Source organism: Neophocaena asiaeorientalis, unplaced genomic scaffold (assembly GCF_003031525.2).
Source record: "Neophocaena asiaeorientalis asiaeorientalis breed wild unplaced genomic scaffold, Neophocaena_asiaeorientalis_V1.1 scaffold78, whole genome shotgun sequence".
Lineage (NCBI taxonomy): Eukaryota > Metazoa > Chordata > Mammalia > Artiodactyla > Phocoenidae > Neophocaena > Neophocaena asiaeorientalis.
The window spans coordinates 12,013,722-12,036,774 of NW_020175018.1; the positions used below are offsets into that span (position 1 = coordinate 12,013,722).

The 23,053-nt window shown below is 54.1% G+C and overlaps 2 protein-coding genes across 17 annotated transcripts in view; one reads left to right on the plus strand and one right to left on the minus strand.

Moving 5' to 3' along the window:
• Nucleotides 1-13,968, minus strand: part of ANGPTL2 (angiopoietin like 2) — a 34,183-nt gene extending 20,215 nt beyond the window's left edge. The window contains exons 1-2 of the mRNA XM_024762180.1: nucleotides 13,550-13,968; nucleotides 5-671 (exon numbers count right to left, since the gene is read on the minus strand). Of these exons, the coding sequence (XP_024617948.1) occupies nucleotides 5-622 (618 nt within the window). The 5' untranslated portion in view covers nucleotides 623-671; nucleotides 13,550-13,968. The remainder of the gene's footprint in view (nucleotides 1-4; nucleotides 672-13,549) is intronic.
• RALGPS1 (Ral GEF with PH domain and SH3 binding motif 1) overlaps nucleotides 1-23,053 on the plus strand; it is a 273,494-nt gene that overhangs the window by 163,156 nt on the left and 87,285 nt on the right. The window lies entirely within an intron of this gene.

Sequence of the window (23,053 nt, forward strand, 5' to 3'; positions counted from 1 at the left end):
GCACCCGCTGGCAGTGCTCCTCCAGCTGCGCGATGATCTCTGACTGGTTGTGGGCCAGTGTGGCCAGGTGCTGGTACTTGTGCTCCAGGTCCTTGTACTTGCTGGCCAGCTGCAGCATGTCAGCCGTCTGGTTGAGGATCCTGTTCTCCAGCTGGGAGAGCTCGAGTGCATTGTCCCGCTTGCGGATGATCTCGTGCAGGAGCTGCATGTAGAGCTGCGTGACCCGCGAGTTCATGTTGCGGCTTTCCTTGCGCAGCAGCTTCACCTCGCTCACGATGCCGCCGTCCACCTCCACGAGCTGCTGCAGCGTCTCGATCTGCCGCTTCTGCTTGAGCAGCTCGTTGTTGAGCAGCTCCAGCTCCTGCTTGTGCACCCGGTTCTCCAGGAGCACCTCGGGCTCCTTGGAGTTGACGCAGATGGCGCCCGTAACCCGCTGCTGGGGAACGATGAAGGTGTAGGTGCACTTGTCCGAGGACTCGCCGGCCCGCTTGTACCTGTTCAGGTAGATAAACTCGCTGGGCGAGCCCTCCTCTGTGCCCTCAAAGCCCTCCTTCTGGCCCACAGCCGCTCCCAGGGCGGCCAGCAGTCCCAGCCACCAGCACGTCACGCACAGCGGCCTCATGGTCCTTGCAAAGTGGGGGTTCTTCTTTGAGAGCAGAGACTATGAAACCCTGAAAGTAAACAGAAGGGGAGACTCAGTAAGGGTCCTGTCACTGCCAGCAGCCTGTGCCATAAGTGAGCTCAGCCTTCTCATCGGGCAGATGTTTCCAAAAACACAGCTTCAGGAAGCAGCCCTTCCGGGAGCCACAGAAGGAGACAGGCAGGCCCGGCAGAGGTAGGAAGGAAACAGGAGGGGACTGGGCATCTGAAGGCAGCAGGCCGAGGCCCCGCCGCTCCTGGAGCCTGAGAACCACACGAGGGCAGCTTGAAGCTGGGAGGGGAGGCAGAGGAAGGGTTGTCCCATCTCCCTCCTCCTCTGCCTCACACTCCTTAGACCATTTAGCCTCCCCCTGGACGTGCCCTTTGTAACACCCATCACCGTTGAGATGAATCTGAATTCTGTGTGATCTCTTCATGGATCTACGCTCCATAAAGGCCGGTGCTGTGTCTGTTTCCATCCTGTATCCCCAGGATGCTGCACTAAGCAAGCTTTCTGCAATATTTGTTAAATGAATGATTTGCTAGACATAGTGTGGATGTGTTCAGTTTGTAATGAACAGTGTCAATGGAAGGACGTGTCTAGTCATGTGGCTTTGGCCTGTGTGTTAGCCAAGCTACAGAGCCCAAACAGGAGCAAACAACTCTTCTAAATCCAGATATTTCCAGCAGCCAGTAACTGCACGGTCTCCATCACTGCAACACGATTAAGCCAGGTGGGAGCAGAAAACAGACATGTGTCTCCAGATTTGTTTCAGTTCTATTCTGACCACTTGTTCCTTCCCCAGATATCCATTGAGCATCTGTGGTATGCCAGACGGTGTGCTGGCTGCTGGAGAGGCAGCTGCAAACGGGACAGGGCCAGCCCCTGCCCTCACGGGGCTTACCCATTGTTACACAGCCCCTAAGTGCCGTGAGGCAGAAGTAGCGTATGCAGTGGAAGGGTAGAACAGGGACCTGACCTAACCAGAGGGGCCAGGAAAGCTTCTCTGAGAAAGTGACCTTTATGCTGACCCTGGAGTGTTGAGTAGGAGTGAGCCAGGCCAAGAGGGAGGGGACAGGCGTGCATAGATCGCTCCTCTCGCCTACTCAAGGACGTGGCTCCAGCAGCTCTCCCCCAGCTCTCCGACATGATCACATTTTTTCTACAGTCATGCTGTTATTTCTTTCAACTTAAAGAAAATCCTCTCTTGACCTCACATCCCTTCTCCAGCTACTGTTCCATTGCTGTGCTCCCCTTTTTAGCAAAACCCTCTGAAGAGTTGCCCACGCCCACTGTTTCCAGAAAGTCTGTCTCCTCCTGTTCTCTCTTGAGCCCGTTCCCATCAGGCCTGGCCCCGTCCCCTCCGTTCCAAGTGTCCTAGACAGGATCGCCAGGGGCCTCACTTGCCAGACCAGATGGCCAGTTCCTGGTCCTCACTGATACTTTGCCTCTCAGCACCCGGGGGACACGGCAGATCACTCCCTCCTTGGACTTCCTTCCCCAAACACCACCCTTTCTTCCTGTCTCACTGGCTACTCCTCAGTCTCCTTTGCTGGTTCATCCCCAACCCTGTCCTGGGCGGGGAGGGGTTGGGCAGAGCTCAGTCCTCAGACATCTTCTGTACCTTGGTGATCTCATCCATTCTAGCCTGGGCCTCACCCTGAGTCCAGACTCATATATCCAACTGCCTCTTCGACATTTCTGCTCAACTACTACTGCTGCCACTGCTGCCACGCATCTCAACCGTAACTCATCCGGAAATGAACTCCTGGGGTTCCCCACATCTCCATCCCAGCCTGTTCATCCCAGTTTTTCCTGCGTTAGCAAGTGGCAACTCTGTTCTTCTGATTGCTCAGGCCAACAAACTTGAAGTCATCCTTGACTCCTTTCTTCCCGTCATACCCCACGTCTAATTCACCACCAAATTATAATAGCAATATCCTGGGACTGTTCCCAGGATCCTACTGCTTCTCCCCACCTCCCCTGGTACAGCCCACCTTCACCTCTCGCCTGGACCTGACTGCTCTCCCTGCTCCTGCACTTGCCCATTACAGCATCTCCTCAGCCCAGCAGCCAGAGTGAACCTTGTAAAAAAGTCAAATCAGGTCACTCTTCTACTCAAAATCCTCTGGTGGCTCCTCGTCTTGGAGAAGAAGCTATGGGTCTCTAAGGCCCCCCGCTCTGGCCCCACTCCCTCCCTGACCTCATCTCGCACTTGCTCCAGCCATGCTGGCTTCCTGGGCGTTCCTCAAGCGTACCGATGGCGTGGGGCCTTTGCACTTGACCTGGCCTAGAACACTCTCGGCCCCTTCCGTGTTGCACCCCCCCCCGCCCCCCCGCTTTCAGGTCTTTGCTGAAATATCACCTTCCCAGTGAGGCCTTCCTGCTTACTTAAAATTGTGACCTCGCCACCTTCCCCCTCCAGAGTCCTTGTCACCATCAGGCATGTAGTGTCTCCCTTCCAACCCCCGAGAGAGGAAGCTCCGTGAGGGCAGGGGGCTTGTCTGTTTTGGTCACTCCTCACCCATAGTGCCTAGCACAGGGCCTGGAATATGTAGGAGCTCAGTGAATATTTATGGACTGAATGAAAAGACACAGCCACCAACAGTTGCCCTGAAGTGGGGAGTGCTACGAGAAGGGGTGTAGCAGGCGGGGCCGGGGAGCCCCAGGCAAGTGACTGCCTAAGGGCGTGGGCCTGTATTACATTTATTACTACCATCCCTAACATCCACTTAGTGAGTGCCCACTGTGTACCTGACCCTGCACTCAACATTTTGCAAGGGTTTTTTCTACTTTATTGAATTCTCACAATGGCTTCTTGGTAGATACTGTTGTTATTTCCGTTTTAGTTTTTTGTTGTTGTTATTTGTTTGTTTGGCCACCATGCGCAGCATGCGGGATGTTAGTTCCCCGACCAGGGATCGAACCCACACCCTGTGCAGTGGAAGCACAGAGTCTTAACCACGGGACCGCCAGGGAGTTCCCTCCATTTTGCGGATGAGGAAACTGAGACTCAGCGAGGCTAAGTGACTTGCCTAAAATCACACAGCTAGAAGGTGGCAGAACCAGGACTCAGCCCTGGCCTGATGTACTCAAACCTTCAAACTCTTAATGACTACACAGAAATGTTCTTAATCTGGTTTCTAGTAATAAGGTATTAGCATCATGACTTTCTGTTTTCACATTAATTTACCCTAAAATAACAACCATGCCACAGAACCTGAAGGTTTTGTCTTCCCCAGACCCCTCTGGGGGCTTCTCTGGTGGGCAGCCTGGACAGCAGGAAGTTACAGAACAGACCCCGTGCTCTCCAGGGCCACGCTGAGCTGCTTTCCACTTGAATGAGGAAGCCCCAGCTTGGTTCCGAAGGCCAGCTCAGGCCTTTCAGGCCAGGCAGAGAAAGGTGTTTGGAGCCTCTGGTGCGGGTCAGACTATGAGGTTAGGGCTGCGGTGACGTTAGTGTAAACCTTGCTGAGTTTGTGACCGTTTGCCTGGTTTCCAGCGCACTTTTAGCTGCTCCTGAGCCGGCGGCCACACCCAACCCACACCAATGGGGAGGAGTCCCCCTCCTGGCCTGGGCGGGCCTGCTGGCGCTGCCTTCCCACAGGCCGCTCACCTGCCTCTCCATGCTGCTGTGATGCTGATTGCGGATGCCGGCGAGGGCTCCACCTTGGCCAAGTTACTGCCACAGGACCAGGAAGGCAACTTGGCTTCAGGCCTCGAGACCTGGCATGGTGGCACTGTTTACCACTGAGTTCTGTCCCTTCCCAAGTGTGGGCTCTCACAGCTTCCCAGGCAAAGTTCTGTGCCCTTGGGCTTGAGATCCTGAAGGTTGAGCCTCTTCTGTGAAGTGGGGTGATCCAACCCACCTTGCACAGTAGCTAAGGACTGTGGAAGTGCTTCCAAAGCCAGAGGTGGGGATGGCATGATAGCAGCATGAGAGCACCAGCAAAGCCGACTGGCGGTGAGGAGTGCTGACCACATTCCGGCAGTGTGTCCAGCACGTGTACCATCTCCTTGATCCTACCACCCGCCCCGAGGAGATACCAGGACTAACTCTCCCATTTGACAGCCGAGGGCCTTGTTCCATGTCACAGAGCTGGGCCTGCCCAGGAGTTCTGTCTAGCCTCACCTCCTACCCTGAAGGAGCCCGCTGGTTGGACTAGTCCTGGCTGTCATGGGGTCCCTAGCATCTCACACAGCGCTGGGCACAGAGCGGGGAGGCACCAGACGTGCAAACGCAATCAGAAACTGTGCAATCTTTAAAGAGCATTTCTTGTAGCTGTTCAATTAAAAAGAGAACGAAACTTGCCGGTTGACACTCGTACAGCTTTTTGGGTTCACGAGGCCCTATACATACGCGTTATCTACGTCACCACCACGACCTTCAGGGCCGGTTAGTAGCATTATACCCATGTTGAGGGTGAGGAAACTGAAGCTCAAGAGGGTGTCAGGTAATGTGCTCAAGGTTGCATTGCTGCTGGTGGGACCAGTCATGAGGCCGCATGATTTTGGGTCTTACTGTCACATTTCTGTGGGGTCTGGGCTTGGCGGGAGTGACTTGGAGCCAATCGGGTTACAAGAAGGAAGGGAAGGAACAGGGCACTGTGCTAGGTGCCTGACATACACTGTCCCAGGGAATCCAGCAAGGTTGGTATTCCCCCCAGTTTATAAATGGGGGCACCAAAACCCAGACAGGCTAAGTGACTTGCCCAGGAGCACATGGCAGACAAGAGCCAGAGCCGACTCAGCCTAGAGCTGGGGTCAGCCTGACACCAAGGGCTGTGCTCTTTGTGCTGCCTTTGGCCTTGGCGTAATTTATTTTCCTTAAAGGTTCCAACCCCCTCCTCAGTTTTTTGCAAGTTTGGCAGTTCTTAATGGACAGTAATGAGTTTGTTTACTTTTGCTCTCTTGATATTTCCTCAACTAATTGCATCCCAAGAGAAACAACTCCCCAGCATTCCAGCCATCTTAGGCCTGGAGAAGAACTCAACTCCAATCAAAGAGGTGCTCCTCAGTTTCTTCCTATGACCAACAAAGAAAAGCAAATCCAACTGTTTTCCTTGGCTTCAAAGTGAAAATGAAAATGATTCTTGAAATTGCTTTTCCACATTGTATTGTGAGGAGTTTCCATTATGCACGGGTTTCCCTCCCCACAACTGGGGCTGGTGCGACTGAGCCATATAATGGGCTCTGCACACTGGGAGGCCACTTCCCCAGGGTCTGGGTCCCACCCAGTCTCCAGTGGGCAGCTCTAGGTGTCCCTGTTTGGCCTGCTGTGGTGGGACCCCACACTGCCTGTCCATGTCCCTCTCAGCACTGCAGCCCCGCAGCCCAGGTGAGGGGCCACTTTGTGGGAAGAATCGTTTTCATAAGACAGAGCTGTGTGTCCTGCCCTGTGGCAGAAGCTGCTTTCCCGGGGTCATCTTGTGAGTTCTCACCCCAAAGGGTAGGAATAAGAAAATTTCAAATACTGAAAAAAATAGTAACTACAACCAATTATCACCATGATTCAAGCACTTTATAAACATTATCTCACTTCATCCTCCCAACAGCCCTGGGAGGGAAGCCGTTATGTCAGGGTTGCCCTGCGTGGTGGCCCAGGTTGTGCGCTATGCAACCCTAGGGAGCACAAGTCACGTTCACAGTCTTTGTAGTTTTGTATATTTAAATCACAGCAATATTCTGATTCCCACAAAGATGCTTTTAAGGCTAACGGCAGAGCTGACAGTTGTCCCCATTGCAAGTGAGCAAACTATTGAGATTCAAAGTCCATGAGTCATTTTGCCCAAAGTTACCAGCTTAACTAAGTAGCAGTTGGTAACAGAACCCCCAGGATATATACCATGCTGCATGTATGGAAGTGACAGGAAAACTCAAAGGAGATTGTTCTCTGACAACTGCCCCCGCTCCAAAGCAGGGGGAGAACAGGAGAGCTCTTGCAACCCCCGGGACTGCTGGCCCTGAATTAAATCCAGCTCCCAGGATGGTGTTTCATCATTAGTCCACGTTGTAGTCCTGTCTGGGGGCTCACAGAGCCCATCCCTCCCTCCCCAGCCAGCCCTGCCCCATCATTCTGTGATCACAGATGAAAGCCAGGTATGAGTCCAGGCCAGAGGCACTGCAGGAGGCCTGGGCCCCTTTCAAGGCAGCAAGGGAATCTGGAACTGCCACCTGACCCCAGTGTGCCCGACGGGCCCCTGACAGGAAGCTAGGAACTTGAGCTGCACTTGAGTGAGTTTGATGGAACCGAGCATGAATCGTGATGTTAAACCAACATCAGGACAGAAAGAAAAAATCAAAACTTTGAAGTTGACAAACAGTTTTTCCTGCCAAAGCTGGTTGAGATGTATGATGTGCAGTTAGGTGGTACCAAGCCAATTGGTAATCCAGGATGAGGGAGGGATCCAGATAAAGGAAAATTCCAGAAGAAATGGCCCTAGAGGGCCCAGCTGACCACATGACCAATAGGATAGATAATAACAGCTACCATTTGTTTGTTGTGAACTTACTGTGTGCTCAGCCACGCTCTATCTCATTGGCGCTTACAACCCTATGAATAGGGGACCATGCATGCTGGTTGGCCCCAGTTAAGACCTATTATCTTATTAATTATTGACAGCACCCTGTTTTATTCTCAAAAGTGTCCTGATTGAGTAACAAACTATTTGGTCTCCTTACCTAGGAGAAAGGTATTATTATCTGTATTTGCAGTAGAGGAAACCCAGGTCCAGAAAGGTTAGGTCACTTGCCTAAGGTCCCTTGGAGTAAATATCGGGACTGGGATTCAGCTGTCGACTGCAAGGTCCATGTCCTCACCTCCATCAAGAGAATCTCTCCAACCAGTATGAGTAAAAGGTGCCTGTCGGTTTGCTTAATGGCCAAGATGCAGATTACTTCTTAGTCACTCTTGACTGACAAAGTAGAAATAGCTTTCAGGTCAGCACAAGGGTGAGTCTTGTTGGATGCTAGAAACAGTTCTTGATTATCCAAGTGGTGAGACCCCAAAATGGACATCTAGGATGAGCAGCAGTGTCCTCACCTTAGAAACCCTGGAGAAGGAACTGTGCATCACTTGTCCTGGTGATTCACCGCCAGCCTGGAGGCCAGGGAGGGGACAGCCACATCTCCAACTGCCATCCCTTCCCAGCCTAGGATTCTGTGAATCATCCCCACCGAAAGTCAGTGTGGGTACCCAGGGAGTCTGGAGCTGATTCCCAGACCCTGCCAGTTCAACTCTAATAAGACCTTCGAATGAGCCGTTTGTCCAGCCAGCCAGCCTTCCATCCACTTAGCCTTCCCAGCCAGCCCGCCATTGTGTATTGCTGCATCCTGGGTCCAGCCCTGCTGTGGGTTCTGGGAACACAGGCGTGAACCAGAGCAGCGGGTAGGTAGGATCAGACGGATTTGCCTGGAAGAGTGGCAGTGGAGGGTCGAATCTGCCTGATGCTCCTGCCACTGGTGTGTTGCTGGCTCCAGGGCAGGGCTGAGTTCATGGAGGAGGCGGGTTTGTGGTCATACTGTGAGCTCATGGGGCAAGAGGGGATGTGGTTAGGCGGCGGGAGCTGGTTGCCTTTGCCAGGGGGACGAGGGTGCTGCTGTTCCTTTTCCATGGTACATTATTTGGGAAGCATTTTGAGGTGGTCCCAAAGCTTGTGCACTGAGCCCTCTGTGCCAGGAGCCTCAGCCAACAGAGCAGAGGCAGGAGAGTCTGCAGAAGCCATTTCTGAGCCCGGCTCCTGCGTTGGCTGCTGCATTTCCGGCAGTGCCTCCTGTGCTCTGGAGCCCTGGAACTGGGGGAGCCTCAGACGGGAGAGAACAGCTAGGGACTGGGTAGACAGCACTGTCCCAGGGCAGCTTCCTGGGAAATCCGGACCTTGCCTGGAGCTGCTCTTCTGAGCCAGGCTGAGTGGTTGGCACCATGGCCACCTCAGCCTGTTGGCAGGGCCTATCCCCTGAGCACTGGGACAACCATTTTGTGCCTACCTCACTGATCCCAGCAATTCTGTAAGGCAGGGGCTATGATTATCCCCATTTCACAGATGAAGAAACAGAGGTAAGGATGAAGTCTTGCCCAGGCCTCAGAGCTACCAAGTGGTGGAGCTAGGCTTGGAACCAGGTTTGTGGATTCCATAGCCAGCCTTCTTACCCACACAGTCCTTCCTGGCCTCCCTGCCCTCAGCTGCTCTCTCCCCTGCAGTCTGCACTGCTTGCAGCTCCAGGCCTATCTCTCTAAGACACACCCCTGGTCTTGTCGGTGTCCTGCTGAAAGACGGAGCCTGTGTTGTCATGCCTCCCTGCATCTGCACGTGCTGTTCTTTTTGCCTCGTCACCTTCCCTGTGTCCTGCCTGATGCACGCCTGCCTTCCTTGCTAAGTTGACCTTCTCAGTGAAGCTGGCTGTTCACAGGGAGGGCCCCCTCCCTTCTCCCTCCTCCAGCTCCCAGAAGCAGCTGGGGCTGCTTCCATCACAGCCCCAAAGATACCCCAGACTGCAAGCTTCTTAAAAGCGTGGTCAGGGCGGTTCCCCCTCTGAATACCCAAGAGCTAGGATGGCACCTGGGTTACTAAATAGGAATTCAGGGACTTCATTCATTGAACATATTTCCTGAGCATTTCCTCTGTGCCAGCCACTCTGCTGGGGGCTGGAGATAGAGCAGGAGCAAGGTAGGTGCCTGCCCTCCGGGGGCCACAGTGTCTGGGTCTGAGGCTCCCTCCCTCCCTCCTTCCTTCCCTCCTTCGTTCATTCATTCAGATCCTTTCTCTCCCTGTCCTTAGTGGGTATTGGAGGTCCAGCAGTGACTGAGAGATCCCACCTTTCCCTCATGGGGGCTGGGGTGGGTCCATCTTGGGCAGGACTTTGGTCATTCCTGGAGCTGGGTGGGTCCTCAGGCATCTCTCAGAGATAAGAACAGAGTTCATTCTGGGCTTTTCTGAGGTGGTCTTGGGCATGCCTTTCTGGAGGACTAGGCAGCAGCGGGAGGCAGAGGCTCTGGGGCTGCTGGCCCTAAGACAGGCTGGTTTCACCAGAGAATCCACCTAACACAATAGCTTGATTGTGAGAGGCCTGGCTCCCCCCACCCAGCACGTTAACATGTCTGTGATCAGAATGTGTCTTAAAACTGATGTGTACGTGGAACGGGACACTGTAACATTTTAACTCCCCTCCCAGGGCTGTTATTAAGTCAGTCATACGGCTTATGGTCGTTGTGTCGGAATGTGGTTTTGTCATAGAAACTACCCTCAGAATGTGGTTCTGATGTGACCCATCTATCACCACAAACTCCTAGCTGCTAGTGGCTGAATAACCCTTCTATTTGGGGTGTTTCACATAAATTCGCAGAAAAGAAATGCTATTCAATGGATTGATTCATTCTTGAGATTCCTGCAGTGTGTTTGTCCGGGATGGCAGTGGGCTGGGGTGGAATGGGCCCAGATCTGGACTTGGATCCTTGCTTTTTGGCCCGCTAGTGGAGAGACCTTGGCAGAGGTGCTGCACCCGCTGGCCCTCAGTTCCCTCTTCTGTAAAATGGGGACAGCGCCACGCATCTCACAGTTCCCTCTTAGCGCCACACGCCTCCTCCTTACAGGTCTCCCACTGTTGTGCGTTTGTGTGATTATTAGATTCACCTTCTCCCTCTTCCCACTGGGCTGTGGGCGTCGTGAAGCAGAACGCCTCCCCCATCTGACTGCTGTCAATTGAGACCAGTTTGGACAAAGTGGGCTGTGACTCAGAGAGAGGCCAGAAGCTGAATGTACTTGCCTTGGGCGGGGCTGCTGCCTGTTCTGTTTGTTCTGCTGTAGCTGCCAGTTGCGGCTCCCGGATCTCTTCTCCGGAATTGCTCAAGTGTGGCCGGTGTAGGCCTTGAAGACCTGAGCTCAGGTTCTGCAGCCCTTGGAGTCTCCAAGTTAGGAACGTGGGAGACACACCAGTGGTATCTCAGGCACATAGATGACTGCTGGCCCGAGGCTCTGCCCCACTGAGCTGGTGCAGAGCTCCATGGAGCTGCCGGGGGCGGCAGCCGTACAGAGCACCAGCTGCGCAGAGTTCTGAGCTAAGACAGCCTGGCTTGGAATCCAGTTCCACCTCTCATTGACTGTGCTACCGCAGGCGTGCTGTGTAGCTGTGCTGAGGCTTGGTTGTAAGAGGGGTGGCGGTGAGGCCTGTACTGTCTCAGAGGTAGGCTTCTCTGGCATAAGCGGGTAAGCACGTGGCTTTCAGATGGGATGGTGCGGCGTCTCTAGGACACCAACCGAAACAGACTTGACTGCGAGACACCTTGAACAGGGCATTGGAGTGAGGCAGGGAAAGGCGTGGACTTTGGAGCCATACTGACTAGCGTTCACATCCCACAGAATCACCAACGGTGTGACCTTGGGCAGGTTGCTTAACTTCTCTGAGCCTTTGTTTTCTCATCTGTAAAATGTGATGCTAAAACTGGAACCTGCCTCCTAAGGTTGTAGCGAGGATGAAGTGAGATACTCCATGTGGCTTACTTAGCACAGTGGTACTTAATAAATCACTGTGTGATGGAGAAATGGCTTAGCTGCTCTGCCCATGAAAGTGCAGGAGTACCGTGCAGTCCCTTCCTGGGCCATGTGCTTCACACATTTTTGTCTGCCTTTACTGAATAATAATTAAACTAATTTGTGTTAGGCAGGCCTGTGAGGTCAGTCAGAGTCTCTACTTGGCCCGGGCTGCCCGGAGAGCATAGTGAGCCACCGTGGTTCCCGGGTGGAGCCAGGAAACCTGCAGCTTCCGCAGCCCCAGAGGCCTTGTGCTAGAGAAGCATATATTTAATGTCAGCCTTTCCAAATGCTTCCAAGAGTTCAGGGACCTCTGGGGCCACAGGAGAGAAGCTACTGTCTGGGGCTAAGATGCATCAGTGTTGGCTGGTATGAAATCCACCAGACTTGGCCATTTATCTTGTGGCCAGACTTGGGTGATGGGGGTGGGGTTTGGGGGAGGGGTCCCTGCCTCACCCTCTGCAACCCCAGGACAGGCCTGGCATTGGTCCTCCCGCTTTGTGGACCTCCTGCAGCACGGTGGTAGCTTGCTTTCCTCCCTGCTGGTTCTGGTGAGCGGACCAGCAGGCAGGGGAGTAGTGCTGTGTGAGGGGTAGGATGTTTTTACTGTAAGGCTGGTATCAGATGCACCCGAGGTCCTTTTGTCGGTGCACCTGCACTCCTCCTTCGTGTGGACTTCTAGGATCTGGATGTGCTGCAGTTGCCCCAGACATAAAGCCCCCCTCCTCGGGCTCCTGGGAGGATCCCCAGCGTGGGTGGCAGTAGTGGTCATAGCACTGGCTCAGCCTGGTGGGATTTCCTGACAACCCCAGCAGAATGTATCCAGGATAGGGAATCTGGGTCTCTGCTCTTCTCTCTCTGCAATTCTGATTGTTATGGCTCATAATACTCAGTGACTAATGTTTTCTGAGGCTTTGCCACACACCAGGTACCGTGCTAAGGCCTTCCCGGTCATGATCCCACGCGCTCCTCCTAGAAAGCAACGGAGCGTGGTTCAGAGTGCTGGGTTCAAGTGCTGGTGCTGGCATTTACCACCCATGTGGCCTTGGGCACAACACTTAACCTCTGTGCCTCAGTTTCCTCACCTGTGAAATGGTGATGACTAACAGTACCTGTGTTATAGGGTGGTTGTGAGGACTCTACCTCTTGGTAAGTGCAATGTAAGTGGTAGTTGTTACCAAGAGATGGGCATTACTGTTATCCCATTTTACAGGTAAGGAAACAGGCTTAGAGAGGCTAAACGATCTGCAGGCGTCGCTTAGCTCATAAGTAGAAGAGCTAGGATTTGAGCCTAGCTTGTACGTACTACTCACTCTGTCTCAATTTGGAAAAATACATGTGGGGAGCGTTTGGCCGGCTTCGGAAGTGGCATTCTCAACTTTCCTCAGAGCCCCGGTGAAAGGGGATCCTTTTCTAAGTAACCGAACTGCCCTCTGGGAGCTCTCGTAATCCCACAGCAGAGGCAATAGCTGACCCGTGACACACATATCACAGGAGGAGAAGGGAGGGATCAGTGAAGAATTTCTGTTTGGAAATGTTATCTAACGAGTGCTTTCAAGGGACTCAGAATGCAGAGCCTGTACCGTCCCCCTGCCGGGTGCCGGGGAAGCCTCATCCTTCCCTGTGTCCTGGCCAGGCCACGTACAGCCTGCTGGAGACCTGGGGCTCCGTCCCGTCCCATCCCGTCCCGTCCTGTGCGAGGAGGGACCAGACGTCCTCGGACCCGCCGGGAAACCAGGGCAGCGCTGTGCCCCGAGTCACAGCGGCAGGAACCTCTGGCTGATGTGTCCCTCCTGGCTCTGGACCCCTCTGCTCCTCTTCTCCCCGGCTGAGGGCATGAGTACAGGCTGCTCAGTGCCAGGGAACTTTCTGAACGAGGGCTCCCGGCTCTCGCAGGACAGTGTTTGCTTTTGCTTTTGCCTCAGCAGAGTCTCCAGCCAGGGTGCATAGGAACCCAAAACTGAAAGACAACTTCCGGAGTCCTCGGGCTAGCCCTGCGTCCGTGACTCCATCGGCCCGCTGGCCCCTCAAGGGCACCCGTCCACACAAGCTTATGCTCGCGCACACACCCCGGCTGCGGAGCCCTGCCCAGGAGCCGCCTGCCTTCACCCCAAAGGCTCTTTGTCTGAAGGAGAGTGGGGCTTACTGATGGAGCCCTCGAAACCCCAGCCATGACCTCACGCCCCCAGAACTCCACCCTCTACCCAGGTGTCCACAGGTCCCGTCCCAGCAGATGCCTTGTTTGGCTCCAAGCGAAAGCAGGAGGGCCCAGCTGCGAGCATCGCGTTCCCCGGCTGGAGGGGTCAGTGTTCTTGAGCCCAGAGACCCGGAGCCAGCTGCTGCCTCTCACCCCCATCCCTCGGTGCCACAGTCGGGCTCTTACCTCTTCCCTCCTGCCTGGCTCCCGGGGCAGCTCTCACATGCTTAACCTCGGCCGTCAGCGGGGCAGCCTGGCCATGGCCTCCCTGAGTCGCAGGCTGGACCGGCCGCAGAGCAGCCCTGCCTCACTGGCCTCTGCTTGCTCCACTCTGCCTCCACAGCGGGGGCTCCGGCCAGGGATGGGGCGGGGGCTGGCCCGGGGTCCCGCCGGGTGGCTCACGACCTGCCTTCTCTCGCGGGGGCCGGCAGCTGCCCCAGTGCCATGCTCTGCAGGTCCGGAGCTCAGGCGGCACTGCTTAGGGCGCCGGGTCCATCCTCAGGCCGTCTGCGGCAGCCTCATTTGAACTCCCAACTCCTTTGTGGAGCCTTTACATGCTGCCGGAGGAAACTGTGAGCACAGCCTGACCCTGGTTGGCTGCAGGCACTTCTCTCCACCCACCAGTGCAAGAGGATCCCCCAGGCCCCAGAAAGGCTCAGGGCCTCCCCTCAGCCCCAGACAGAGGCGGGCCGCCCGGTGATGTCACACTAGCTCCAGCCCCAGCTGGCCTGGCCCCTCCCGCCCCAGCCTGCTTTGGCGGCTTCGTCGGGGCCCCCTCCTTCCTTGGCACGAGCAGCCAGGCCAGCTCTGCTCCCTGGCCCAACGGCTCCCCAAAGCCCGGGCAGCCCCGGGTGCGCTCTGCCGAGGCAGAGAGCTTCCCCTCTGACTCAGGTAATGGGTTTAGATCCGCCCCAGCTGTGCAGGCAGCGGGTTGGCATGTGGGCTGCAGGGAGCCGGGTCCTCCCCTGGATCGCTGCCTCTTCCAGGCCTGCCCCGCCGAGCCCCAGTTGGGCAGGCAGGGCAGCCCCGCACAGACGGCTTCTCCCCATCAGCCGCCCTTCTTGGAGGCTTCACTCTTACCTCTAAACCCTGGGGAAGGGAGCCCCAGGCTGTCTGCACAGTAGCCAGTGGGATCTGGGCTGTGAAGTTAGGGAGAAGCAGTGGCTTGAGACAGTGGAATTGCCACCGGCTGGGGTGGGGGCAGCGCTGGGGAAATGCTCCATCACTTCCCACCTGAGGGGCCTTGACTGAGTCACTGCATCTCTCCGGGCATCCCTCTCATGCATCAGTAGATGAGCTGAAACAAGTAATCTACCTCCAAGGGCTGCGGTGAGGATTCTATGAGGTCATGCAGGAAAGGCCTTGGCATAGGGCGAGGAGGCCTTAGTGGACCGAACTCAGGACTCTGGCGTCCAGCAGGTCAGGGCTCGCGCTCCCAGAACTTCCGCTGGGACCTCCCGTCCGGCTCTTTGAGGAACACATGATGGGAGTCCATCGGCACCCTCAGCACGGAGCCTGCCCCCCAGACGGAGCTCATGAATGTTTGTGGAGTCAGAGCAAGAGAGGAGACAGCACTGGACCCCACGCAGCGAGCGGCCCTACAGGCTCATTGGCACAGGCCGGGGGGACGGGCCTGCTCAGTGGGCAGAGGCGAGTCCTGGGAAGGAGCAGCCAGGGCAGGTTTGTCCTCTGCCTGGACAACAGCCTTGTGCGGTGTTGGTGGTAACTCTCCTTTCCCTTTTAAAACATTTTTAGTGACGATGGTGGTGGTGATGATGATGTTTGGGTACAAATTGGGAGAGAAACTTCAGTGGGGTTCTCTGCGCTGCTGGGCACAGTGTATCATGTTCCTGGGTCCACCGTGCTCCTCCCCTCCCCAGGATAGCCACCCCTGTCTTTGCAGAAGGAGAGCACCTTTCCTTCTTGCCTCAGCTTCTCCCATCCTGCTCAGGCCTTGTCCTCTGGCAAAGGTGTTCTTTGCCAGAAGACCCCAGCATCTTATAGGCCACCACATTAGCCAGACAGCAGAATGGCACAGAAACCTTCCCCACGTCGACTCCGGGGGTGAAGGTGTTGCCTGCCCTGTGGATTTTCCAGAGGGCCTGGAGGGTCTTGGTTGGGCCGTGGCAGGCTGGGGGCTCAAAATCAGCCGGAGCATATGAGAGGGGCCCAACTTCTTCTGAGCTGCGCCCTAGACAGCCTGGCTGCAGGCATATTCCCTTCTTTCCCTCCCTCCCTCCTTCTTTCTCTATCTCTCTCTGACTCTCTTTTCCAGGATGTATTTTTTGGGAACCTGCTCTGAGCCAGCACCAGGAAGGCAAAGTCCCTGTCCTCACAGAGATCACAGGCCGGAGGGGAGACAGACAGACAGACAGACTTGGGCACCTGAGAAGTGCCGGGCACAGGGAGTATCTAAGCAGGATGTCTGATGAAGCAGTCAGGGCAGGCCCCTGACAAAGTGGTGCTTCAGCTGAAACCTGGAGGATGGGTCAGAGTTAGCAGGTGGTGAGGTTAGAGGGAGGGTGGCCTGGGCGGAGAGAATAGCGCATGAAGTGGCCCCAACAATATCTCCCCGCCACAGTGAGACCTTGACACTCCTCCCAGTGAGAGGTAGGATCTCTGCCCCGTCCCCTTGAGTCTGGGTGGTTTCTGACTTGCCTGTAACCAGTAGAATGCAGTGGGAGTGACACTACCCAACTGCCAGGACTGGGTGAGAGAAGCCAGTGCAGCCTCTGCCTGGTTCACTGGCACACTCTGTGTTGGCGCCATGAGCCAAGCTGGACCCCAAGAAGACCAGCTACCCGGAAGCTGACGTGTGAAGACTGCATGTACCATGGGTCCCAGCTGGCAGCTGGCATCAGCCCCCAGACATGGGAGGAAAGAGGCCCCTCGCCATTGAGTCATCCCCAGCTATAGCGTCTTCCTGCTGAGGCCCCAGCCGTCAGGCAGCAGAGATAAGCCATCCTAGTGTTCCGTGTCTGAATTCCTGACCCACAGAACCCATGAGGATAAGGAAATGGTTATTTTAGGCCGCAAAGTTTTGGTGGTAATTTGTTACGCTGCAGTCGTAACAGGAGCGGACCCTGAGGCAAGGGCAACTGTGAGTTCTTCCAGGAGCTGAGGGGAGTGCGGTGTGGAGGAGAGAAGGGGAGCGTGGCAGAGGATGAGGCCTTGTCAGAGGGGAGACTTCATCCCGAGGGCAGTCAGGAAGCACTGCAAGGTTCTGAGCAGGACAGGGTTCCTTCCGGCTTGCTTTTGTCTTTAAGAGGGCCGCGCTGGGGTTGACTGGATTGACAGGTGCGGCGGCCGAGGCATCAGAGCTGCTGGGAGTTGGTTGCAGCTGTCTTGGTGAGAGAGGTGGTTGGAAGCGATGGGACCCCCTGGGGCAGGAAGCATCCCCAGGACATCCCCCCTGCTCTGGGAATAGGTGCAGCCCAAGTCCCTTGGTTGCTAAACAGATTTGCTTTCACAATTCCAAGTTCCTGGGATCCCACCAAGTGGGAAAGGAGCAGCAGGGTGGCCGTGCCCTGCCCATCTTTCCTCACCCCCTGCCTTGTTGGTGGCCTTGGGCAATCAAGCACACCCCTGGGGAGCCTGAGCTGGGCAGTCAAATTCTGGTTCTACCGCCAGTAGCCCTGAGCCTCACTTTCCTCCTGTGGAAAATGAAGATGATGTAAGGATTTCCCCCACAGGGCTGTTGTGAAAATTAAATAAGATGTGACACGTTAAGTGTACCACACATGGTAAGTGCTCAGTAACGTTGGCTCTGGTCGTTTCAGTTGCCCGGGAGTGCCCTGAGCATGGGAGCATGTGTGGCGTGGGCCGTGTGGAGCTCTCCTTTTGTCCAGCCCAGCACAGCAGACTGAATAAACGGATGCCTGGCAGGGGAGGGTAAAGAGCTGTGGCTCAGAGGCTGACGAACCTGTGCTCAAATCCCAGCTCTGTCGCTAACCTGGGCAACTTTCCAATTCTCTCTCAAACTTTGTTTCCTCCTGTTAAAAAAGGCAATGATAATACTGACTCCTAGGGGTTAGAGTGAGGATTAAGATAACATACCTAACGCGCTTAGCTCAATGCCTGGCACTCGCCATTACTCAGGAAGTTGCTGCTGCTTCTCCCTGCCTCCAGGCTCCTCCCCACTCGTACCCAGAACATCCTCGTCAAGCCTTCACCTTGATGGCTCTCAGATCTTGGAATCCTCCTGACCTCAGTGAGCACCATCCTTGCGTTTCCACCTGCCTGTTGGACCGGTGTCATGTGACTAAAGCATTTGAGGAAAAGGGAATCTTTCTTTTTCTTTTTATAGTTTTTACCGGAATGAAAAAGATGTGTGATGTTTACATGGTGGCAGAATACAAAGAATCTTCATTATGTCCCACAGTTTGTATAAATTTCATGTGTTTTCCTATTTATCACCTTCCTGACAGTTACAGTTCTTTTGTTTTTCTTTTTCCTGTTGGGAATGTTGGGATGTTCTACGGAGATAACTGTGTATGAGGGGTGGGGGCTGAGGCGGGGGGAAGTGCACGAATAATGTGTGTTTCGTAGACAGGGGTGCTTGGGAGGGGGTTTTTGCTGTATCTCGCGACCTCAGAGTCTTACCAGCATTTCAGGCTTCACATTTCCCAAGCTGATTTTTTCCTTTCGGCACTTTTGAAACGCCTTTCCATCGTCTCCTGGCTTACACTATTTCTAATGAGCAGTCAGCTCTCTTCCTTGTAGCTGTTCCTGTGTACGTCGTGGGTCTCTTCCCCTCTGACTTCTTTTAAGATTTCTGTCTATCTTTGATTTTCAGTAATTTGACGATGATGTGACGAGGTTTGATTTTCTTCATATTTATTCTGTATGGGATTCACTGAGCTTCTTAGATCAGCTATTGATCTGATGCCAAAAGCCCTCATTTGTCCGCTCAGCCGCCTCGCTGGGCCCCAGGACAGATAAGCGAGGTCGGCAACAGCTTGGGTACCCCTCGGGATGAGAATTTCAGCAGGTATCTATCTGTAAGCAAATTGGGGTCCTTTCCCACTGACCGTACAACTGCCTCCAGTCCCTCATCTCCTGTTTAGGACAAAGGTCCCGTCTGATACAGACAACAGTGTTCCAGAAGCAACCGTGTTTTAAAATTTTATGCTGGATGGGGATGATTTTAAACAGCTTTGGAAATTTGGGTTGATATTCTTCACTAAATTTGGGAATTTAGGGGTTAACTAAGGAATCAAGGGGAAATTGTGTAGTAGTTTTGGAGCTCCTCATTCTGTGGCTTTCTCCTTTCTAGCATTTTCCCCTTCAATTTCCATCCTCAAGGTCCAATCTCTTTCTCTTCTTCCCAGCCAGTAATGCTGCTGCGTTCTGTTTTGTCATTCTGTGTATCACCGTGAGTAGGGAAATACCCTAGTGTGCTTCCTGTCTTTCAAGGACCATGTCTCCTCCAGCTTCTGTTGCTTTGGATTGCTTTCAGGTGTTTCAAGCAGTTGTCTTTTGTATATTATCCAGCTTTTGTCATTGTTACTGACCAGTGGGTTAGTTCAATACAACCTACTCCTCCTTTTCAGGAACTGGACCTCCGCACATCCCAACTGAATTCGCCTTCTCACCCAAACCTCCTGCTTTTTTACTGATGCCCTACCATAAACCTAGCCCGCTGGTTGGTGGTCCTTAATTCAGTTGTCTGCCCTCCCTGTTCTTGGTCATAGTCTGTTGGGAAGTATCAGCCCCAATAATTCACAGTTTGGTTCAGCTCAATGTACCCACCAGGGCACTAGAAGATGAAAGAAATGTGTGGCCTCACAAGCCTTGTTAGAGCACTTTATGTAGCTACCTGCGATGGTCTGGGTGTCAAGCTCAATATTTTATAGGTATCTTTTTTTTCTTCTCCTCCCAAAACCCTATGAGGGAAGTATTACTATTTTGTTCTACTAACAAGAAGAGTGAGGCTTGGCAACGTGAGCTTCCTTGCACCAGGCCACACTGCTAGGCAGTAATGGGACTGTGACGAAGACTCACATCAAAGATAGCAGGAACGCTGTGCTGTGCTGTCCTGAAAACAAATGACATTTCTTCGATTCTAACTTTTTAACACTTTTTTCTTGTTTTAGGATCTCTGAAATCCAGAGGCATCTTAAAGTTAGTAGCGTGTCAGGGTTTAATTGGCAGTACTTTGTCTCTTTTACTAGAACATGACCCATTTAATGGTTGACGACTTCTCAGATTCGAGGAAGTGTGGCAGTTTTTAGTGATCAAGGCTGCAGTGAGGCTGAGCCACGGGTGAGGGACAAAAAGGCAAGGCCCCTCCTCTCCTGGTCGGCTGGTCTTGGGAAGGCCTACGGGAGTGTCCGAGCATCAGGAAGGCTGTGGAACTGCCAGAAGCGTCCATCCCTCCAGATTTAATGAAGCAGCTGCCTCTGAGCTGAGAGGGAGCCAGCTGGTCCCCTCCTCTCCTGGAGGCCTTGTGGTCGGGTCCTGTGACTTGCTGCCTCATGTCTGGCAGGGGAGCCTGTTTCCCGGTGAGAAGTTAGGAGACTTCTTTTAGGGGAAGTATCTAAGGCAGTGCTAATAGTCGTCCTATACTACCCAGTGTCACAGAGGATGTCCCAGCACACGGAAAGCCCTACGAGGACGCTGCGTCTGTGACGTGCTTGCCGGGCAGGTCTATCCAAATCTCAGCACATGCTCAGTCACGAAGCGGTTTGGAGAGCCTGTTGTCAGCTTGTCCATCTCATTCCCGACTTCCCAGCCCGCCTGCCAGGGGACAGAGTCCGGGCAGTGCCTCTTCTCAAGCCTGGACGTCACCTGCCAAACACATTCGCTGCTCAGGCAACAGATACTTATTAAACCCCATCTGAGCACCACCTATGGGCTCCAGGCCAATTTGCCCGAAGCCAATTTGCTGCGACTTCAGTTGAGTGGTTTTCATTTTGTCTTCGTAACAGTATCTTAAGGGATGTTCATTTGGTTTGTCGCCTCTCTCTCACCCTGCGGCTCACGTGGGGGCTTGTCCCCAAGAGGGGAGACTGAAGAACAGAGACGGGAGAGATTTAATTTTCGTTTCCTGGTTTTCTTCGTAGGTTCGTAACAAACACTTCACAGGAAATTTCCAAAGCTGTTTAAAATCATCCCCATCCAGCATAAAATTTTAAAACACGGTTGCTTCTGGAACACTGTTGTCTGTATCAGACGGGACCTTTGTCCTAAACAGGAGATGAGGGACTGGAGGCAGTTTTACGGTCAGTGGGAAAGGACCGCAATTTGCTTACAGATAGATACCTGCTGAAATTCTCGTCCCGAGGGGTAGCCAAGCTGTTGCCGACCTCGCTTATCTGTCCTGGGGCCCAGCGAGGCGGCTGAGCGGATAAATGAGGGCTTCTGGCAAGAGATCGATGGAGTGAGCTCCCCAGGCATGAGGCCAGGGTGGGATCACGAAGCAGAGGTGCTGGCGCTGGCAGGGAGATGGGCTGGTGTCATCATAGAGCTCCGAGGGCTGGGCCTGGGGCTGCCTCACTGTGGGCTCTGGCCTGAGCATCTTGCTTGAGGCCTAGTGCGTAGAAGCACACGCTAGTGAATGACTGTTGAATGACTGCAGGGGAATACTAGCCTTCGAAAGCTCATCCAGGGTTTCTGACTCAGGGTCTCAGGGGTGAGGGCAGCAAGGGGCACCATTCGGGAGTCTACCTAGGAGGAGAGCGGGGAGGAGACCGAGGAGAGAAAGACAGCCGCCCTGACATGGTGAGGCTGTGTCTAAACCCCTGACGAGCTGCCCCAGGCCTGCCCCAAGCTGGCTCTGGGAATCCTGAGTAACTCCCTCCTCCACTGATCTGGCTCCCGGGTGCCCCTGCCCCAGCCTTGCCCTGCCCCCTTCTCCACTGCTCCGTCTGCCAGGCAGGCACAGGAAGGAAGGCAGTACCTGTGATGGGCCTTTCGGGGCCGTCCCGCCGGGTGTGGGTGAGGCAGCAGAGGGGCGTCCGCTCATGTTCCTGGTCCAAGTGGATGATGTCGGTGTCCCCGGTCTTAGCCCCTCTCCTCTGCAGGCAGGGCTGGTCCCCAAAGTGTTTTGGCGTTTGCTGTCTCCCTTGAGTCTCACGGCAGGCCTGGGGGTGGGGAGGGCAGCAGTTACTCCGTTTTATAGGTGAGAAAAAAGAGACTGTGAAAATATATCATGGTCGTTACTGTCGTCATCGTTTATTGTTTACTCCGTATCGGGCATTGTGCCCGTCCGTCCCCTGGCCTTATCTCAGCCAGTCCTCCCGGGTTCTGTGCGGGCAGCGCTTCAAGCAGGGCCCGCAACTCCCTCCCACCCTGGGCACTTGGTGAGCTCCTTCCCCCACTAAAAATATTAAAAACCATCTTCCATGACTGCATTGGTGTAAGGACAAATATGCTAACATTATATATTAAAGCATTTTCTGACCTAAAATTTCACTTTTTACTCTCATTTTAAAAGAAGCTAGAACATTTTGGGGGCTCCTGATAGTATCGTGAGCCCCCGACCCTGTGCCTGGCTGCACCTGATGGATGACTCGGCCCTGACTGTGAGAGCACACGCCCTCCTCCACAAATTCAGAACCCCAAATTGCTGAAAAAGTAAAAAACAAACAAACAAACAAAACACCCCAGCAAGCCTTTTTTTAGAAGTTTGGCACAAGTTCATTTGGTGATAAAATCTGACTTGACGTGAGGTTTTCCGTAGTGTTGGGGCTGCGTGTTTGCAGGGGGCCACCTGAGTCCACGGGGCCGCCACTCGGCGCTGACGTCGCCCCCTCCCAGTGGATGTGTTTGCTTGCAGATCTGCTCTCCTCTCCTGCGCTATGAGTTCCTTGAGGATAGGCCCATGTTATGTGCATCTCTGGGGATACGGATATTAATCATTTCTCTTTAAATCCCTCGTTTCATCTTTCTCAGTGAACCCGTAGGGAGCTGCTGTTCACAAGTTATCCATAGCTGGCATCCAAAGCGATGAGCCAGCGCCTGAAGGGGGGTGCGTCTCTGGATTTGCTTTGCTTGAGCAGATATGGGAGGATGGCTGCGCTCAGGTCCTGGAAGAACACGTGGGAGAAAACTTCATGGGAACTAGTGATGGCGACGACACTGTTGAGCGTTTACTGGGCGCAGGCGCTGTGCGGAAGGTCCATGTGAATTATCTTCTTTATATTCACAACAACTCCAGGTGGTAAGAAGCACCGCTTTCCTCCTTTTAGAGCTGAGGAAAATAAGGTTTAGAGAGATGAAGTAGCTCACCCAAGGGCCTACAGCTGAAGCGATGGAGCAAAGACGCAGACGCAGGCACGTGGACCTCCGGTGCCACCAGGATGGAGCCTGAATCCGGCCTGGCTCCCAGAGAGCAGCTTGAGCTTGAGCTCTGGACAGCGAGGGCTCTCAGCAGAGGCCGGAGGAGCTGATTTCACTGCACTCGTGGCGAGACCAGGGCTCACGCAGTGCTGAGCCATGAGACTCGGGGCCACAAGTCTCAGCAAGTGCCGTGGGGCAGAGCAAAGGCCCCCTCTTCTGTGGGAGACATCCACTCAGTTATTTCACACATGTTTACGGTGCCAGGAGCTGGGGACGCAGCAGTGAACAAGACAGACGCAGCCCCTGGCCTTTTGGAGTGTATGTCTCTTTAAGGAGGCAGACAATGAAGAGATGAGATAATTTCCAGACTGATGAAACCAGTTAATGGAATAGGAAAGATGGGGGTGG